Genomic DNA, 5,411 nt, shown 5'->3' with positions numbered 1-5,411 from the left:
TTATATATCAAAGGAATGCAAAGTTCATTTAATAAAATTTTAAAATTATATTTTATATTTTTATATCAATTAAGATAAATATTTTTTATATAAAATATAATATAAATATATATTTTAATATTTATACTATACAAAATACAAAAATTATTAAATCTAATAATTAATTAATTAAAATTTAATTTTACATAAAATCTAAAAAAATGTAAATTTTATATATTTAAATTATTGATATTTATATAATTTTTATTATAATCAATTAATTTAATATTATAATAAAAATAGTGGGAAGTAAAATACTTTCCTTGGGAATGTCACCATGCAGAGAAAATAAAATAATATTAATTTATATTCTTGAAGTACCTGCACTGTAGTACAATGAAAGATTCTTTGATTTTGTTTTTATTGGGGAATATTATCAATTTAATTTTAAGAGATTGGCCACAAGTAAAGAGGGAACTGAACAGACAATATGGCGGGAGCACCGATTCCCCGAAACCCAAAAGTGCGTTAAGTTAAAAAAAAAATTCCAAAATTCTAATCAATCGTGGAAGTATTAGAAAGAAAATATTAAAGAGGACGAAGCCGTGATGCAGTCGAACGAATTTGATGGAAACGCGGCCTTTTCGGGCGGGCGATTGATGCCATCTCAGGCCACCCAGGCCGGCCCCGGTCGTCCCTACTCTTCCTCCAAGGTATAACCCATCTTTTTAGCTTATCTTATTGACATTTTTTGTATTACTTTCTCTTTTCAATTTTTTTTAATTACTTATTTTTCTTATGATAGTTTTTGTGTGTTACAAAAAATAAAAGTTAGTAATAATCAAACTAATTCTAGGATTTTTTTCCACTTACTTAAAGTATTAATGTGAAATTTGGTTCTTTCTTTGCTCATAGTTCTTGACTTCTCGCAACCAGACAGGTTTTACTTATTTTGTTCTTTTGAATTTTCAGAATAGTGATGAGCGGTGCTTGATTCCACTTACAGTAAAGCAGTTGAAGGATCTCTCAAGAGGTGGAGAATTTGATATTTCCATTGATGGTGTTGATGTCAACACTGTAGGCTTTGGTCCCAGTTTTTTTTTTTCTTCTTTTGCATGAATAATAAATATTTTTTCTAAATGGGTTTTGAAAATTTGGTTCTGTTTTTAGATTGTGCTAGTGGGGATGGTATCCAAGATAAACAATGCTGTTTCAGATTGTACTTTCAGAGTTGATGATGGCACAGGATGGGTTGAATGCACCAAATGGTCAATTTTCTCTCTTGCTTTTGTTGATTCTGTTTAATTTTGGTTTTAGAATATTTTGTTGTTTGATAACTTGATTCTGTGCTATTAAATGTTGTTTTTTTTTTAATTGTGTAGGATTCATGAACATGTAGACTCGGCTGAAGTAGATGCAATCTCGTAAGTTATCTCTCACTAGACTTCTAAGTTTATGTAGCTTAACTTGAGACATAAGCTTTCATTGTTGAATAATGCAAAAATACAACAAAGCTATGTGTTGGCATGCCAGTGTGTGAACTATTAGAATATTGTGTTTATTTTTGGGCAAAACAAATGAAATCTTGGACAGTAATAATATGAGCAAATTAAAACTCACTATACCTTTGCCAGCATTATAGGATTTTTTTCCCCAAATGTCTTAATTTGGAAACACATTAATGGTTTTTATAAGTCATGAAATTCAAGTGTTTTGTTCCATCTCAGGGTTCGAATGTATGTTCGTGTCTATGGCCAGTTCAAATGCATCCAAAGTAGAAGGACCTTCCACACCTTTTCAATTCGGTATGAATTCCAAATTTTATATATATATTTTCTACATTAGGTTTCTTCTTTTCACATATTTTTTTAATGTGGGAGAGGAAAACTTCGTTGGGAGCTTTGTTGAACTCTTTTCTTGGAGCATTTACATCGCCATTCTTTCAGGTAAATAAATTTAATAAGTGATATTACAGAAAAATGAATCTTACTTGGTATGTTTGTTGAAAGGGCAAAAGTGTTCCCTTGCAGTCCATTACTTGGACTTTCTTGTTATAACTATAATTTCTCTTATGATAGAGCTTTGATGAATGAAGATATAAATAATCACTGTTATGGGTAAAGTTGATCAGCTAACTTTTAAGGGATGGGGATGAGTGGGTGGGATGAGTTGAGTGCAGAGGTATGAGAGGTGATGAGGGTTTTCTGGACAAGCATGGCATTTGATTTCTTTGGAGGAGTCAGATCCAGGCATATTGCTGCTAGATCTAATGGTATATTAGCTTTTTGTCTTTTGCAGTTTGTTTAGTTTTTATTTTAGGTTTTCTCTACATGATGCTGGAACAAAGCTCATTGAATTTGCGCATTGTTCCACAAATAAGGTGGTCTTAACTTGACTGTCAATCATGCCAAGATTTTTTGGGACATTTCTTTGATTATAAGAAAGATTTTTACTTGGTTTTGATTGGAACAAAATTAAAATTAAATAGTATTAGCAGTTAATCAAACCCTATAATGTTCTCGTCCAAATGCATGGTTCTTTCACTTCTTTGTATCAGTCTGTTAAGCTCAGACTATTTTTTTACTCTATTTCTCTCAATCAGGTGTTGTTTTACAGAGTTACTCTTTTGAAGTTCAATATTACATTGCTACTGGGTTAAACTTTGGTGATCAGAGTAGACTTTATTAATGGATTTCATGATATTACATGGCTTTTTAGAACCATTTTAGGACCATTTTGGTAAATCAATCCAAATTTGATTTATTTTATTTTGAGTATTAAGCCCATGGATAAGACAGGGCAATGCTTCCAGTTAGTTTCTTTATTGCAATTTCTATAAAAAAAAATCTGGGTCATGATGGAATTACAGATGTTGAAATTTAGTTTAAAGTTCCATATTTTGAGAATAGTGGAATTTCCTATCTGAGTTGTTATTTGATTCTGCTTTTGCCATAGTTATATCTTTTATCTTGGGAATGAATGTTCATGTCAATTTATTTGCATGTTGTACTTAGAGTTCTACCTTTGAACTTTGGTTTGGCTTTCAGGCCTCTTACTGATTTTAATGAGATTGCACACCACTTCATTGAGTGCATATATGTTCATCTGTACAACACCAAGTTGCGGGTAAGAGTTGATGCTCTAGTATACAAAATGGCATTCCAGCTCTTTTGAATGTAAATGTTTATGTTTTTCTTGTTAGGGACTATATTGCTTTATCTCAACTTTGTATGTATAATGCAGGGTGGCATGACCACCCAGCCTCATGTGACAAATTCGATTGGTGGTATGACCACTCATCCTCAGATGACAAATTCAATTGTTGGCAACTCGATGAAGGGCTACCAAGCTAACCTGTCAAATCAGGTGAAGGAACTGAATAGCAGAATACTTTGTGAAATTCTTTGATTTACTTGATCATCTGACTTCATCTTTTTTTGTTTTTGCAGTTTTCCGGAAAGTATAACACTAATGAAGAACAGATCCTTGGTGTTAGTTCAATGGTCTTAAATTACTTGTGTCAACCAGCTTGCCTGTGAGTTGCCTATGATATCATCTAAACTCAGTAGTGTGTTTGGTGAGACTGTTTGATTCATTTGAACTATCAATGATTGTTCATTCTTGAATTGAAAATTACATTAATCTGAACTTCTAATGATCTAGAGTATGCAGATGCTTTCAGGCTCCTAATACATGTGTGTTTGTGTTCATTAATAGGGGGAAACTTTATCAATTATCTTCTGAGCTATTATAACTTATCTAGTTGGCGTATCCTAATTATAAAATTAATGACTCCTGTGAGAAAAAGACACTTAATACAGTCAAATAGAAAAATATTTTCAGCATTTCAGGTCTTTATACTTTTTAGTTGTAGTCATGGCTTTCGCTAAGTATGCATCATATATTTTACTGAGTGATGAATTGACAAGCTAATAGAAGTGGCAGTGAATACTGATAAAGTGAATGTAAAATTTCTGCTGGAAAAGAAATTTCTATGGGTTATTAACTGTGTTTAAAATAAAATAAACAACTTGTTTAAGAAATAATTAGTTAAATTTTCAATTAGATGTTGCCCTGTTTGATCAATTTTTCTGATACTTGTGGGCTTGGTTTGCTTTGGTCATTAGATTCATGTTATGAGCCAAAAAAAAAAAAAAACCATTTCTACAGCAACCACACAATGGACAGGAAGACAAAGCTTGCGGTGAAAGTCCTATCTTTACTGGAAGTTTAATTTGGAAAGAGGTCACTCTTATTTTCTCTTACAAACACATGATACAAAAACGATGAACAATCATCTGGAATAGCCCCAAAGATGTGATTACAAGTATCCTTACCAATCGTGGTGAAATTGTTAAGCCTAGAAATTTCTGAATGAGTTTTTTCTATTTTGGCCAGAAGTTGGGTTGTATTTGACTACTTGCATCAATATTCTCAGGGTAGAGTAGTTCCAAGCATTTTTTTTTCACTCTTTGTTTTAATCTTTGAACATGATGTAATAAATATTTGGTCTATATATAGTTTGTGTTTTAGAAAAGCATTGTTAAGTTTCAGTTCTGTTTTCAGTGCATCTGAGACTGGGGTACGCTCTGATGTAGTGGCTCGAGAACTAAATATTTCATTGGATAAAATCAGGTCTGTCTCTTTCACTGGTTGCTGATTTATGCACACACTAATTTGACTGTAACCATAAGCAAACTCTGTATTTTGGGGTTTGACAGGAAAACTTTAGACTATCTTTCATCTGAGGGCCTTGTTTACTCGACCACTGCTGATCACTACAAATTCACTGATGCCTGAGCTATGTATGTATGCTTTTTGCCAGGAAAAAAGATACAATTGGTTTTTAGAACTTAGTGATCTACAAATAGATGATCTTTGGTTTAATGAGTTCCATAGGGAGTGACTGTAAGTATGCAACATTTCCCTTCTTAAAATAGTATGTTAATTAAGTTTTTAGCCAATCTTAAACAGTGTTTGACAATCCGATTGTTCGACTGTTCATAGAAAACCCATGTCGGCACCTTAATTCTAATAAAAAAGAAAGGACAAACAACTCATTCTCGGTTTCAAGGAAAGTCACGTGCTGACTCACCGGTGTACTGACAAGTGATGGGTGGCTGCATGCAGTTTCAGGCTTCTAACAGCAATCTTAATTCTCGACTGCTTTAATTTTCCTTAAAATAATAAACTTTTTTTTTTTTATTTTGATAATTGATATTGTGTTTTTGGAGGACATTTAATAAATTATACGTGGACTAACAAAGATGATAAACTTGGCACATTAATAATATAAAAGGCAAAGCAATTACGTCTTTATTTTAATATCTCTCGGAAGGGAAAAAATAAAAAATAAAATAAATGAAGAAAATACGGAAAAGATAGAAAAGGTCATGTGCGAGGCGATTGTGAAGAAATAATTAAAAAGAGGC

The 5,411-nt window shown here is 32.2% G+C and overlaps 1 protein-coding gene across 2 annotated transcripts; it reads left to right on the top strand.

Moving 5' to 3' along the window:
- Positions 1–235: 235 nt before the first annotated feature.
- Positions 236–4,943, top strand: LOC111286243 (replication protein A 32 kDa subunit B-like). 2 transcript variants are annotated; one of them, XM_089762317.1, is made up of 10 exons: positions 243–692; positions 952–1,056; positions 1,150–1,247; positions 1,362–1,403; positions 1,707–1,784; positions 3,027–3,105; positions 3,223–3,345; positions 3,429–3,514; positions 4,546–4,614; positions 4,701–4,943. In XM_089762317.1, exons 1-10 carry the CDS (start codon positions 588–590, stop codon positions 4,777–4,779), a joined length of 864 nt encoding a protein of 287 aa, XP_089618443.1. In that variant the 5' UTR covers positions 243–587; the 3' UTR covers positions 4,780–4,943. The 2 variants fall into 2 exon arrangements, with proteins under 2 accessions (XP_089618444.1, XP_089618443.1); XM_089762318.1 differs by lacking the exons at positions 4,546–4,614; positions 4,701–4,943 and adding an exon at positions 4,107–4,532 and having other exon boundaries at positions 236–692.
- The last annotated feature ends 468 nt before the right edge of the window (positions 4,944–5,411 follow it).

Source organism: Durio zibethinus, chromosome 6 (assembly GCF_047325235.1).
Source record: "Durio zibethinus cultivar Kanyao isolate XHJ-2024 chromosome 6, ASM4732523v1, whole genome shotgun sequence".
NCBI classification, from domain to species: Eukaryota; Viridiplantae; Streptophyta; class Magnoliopsida; order Malvales; family Malvaceae; genus Durio; species Durio zibethinus.
The sequence above is the reverse complement of the archived record's forward strand: the minus strand, read 5'-3'. Positions and strand labels throughout refer to the sequence as shown.

Excerpts from the sequence above, each read along its gene's own strand:
- LOC111286243 (XM_089762317.1), top strand. The coding sequence starts at position 588 with ATGCAGTCGAACGAATTTGATGGAAACGCGGCCTTTTCGGGCGGGCGA. Across the intron at positions 1,248-1,361 it reads TGGGTTGAATGCACCAAATG|GATTCATGAACATGTAGACT; the intron begins GTCAATTTTCTC and ends TTAATTGTGTAG. Across the intron at positions 4,615-4,700 it reads ATTTCATTGGATAAAATCAG|GAAAACTTTAGACTATCTTT; the intron begins GTCTGTCTCTTT and ends GGGGTTTGACAG.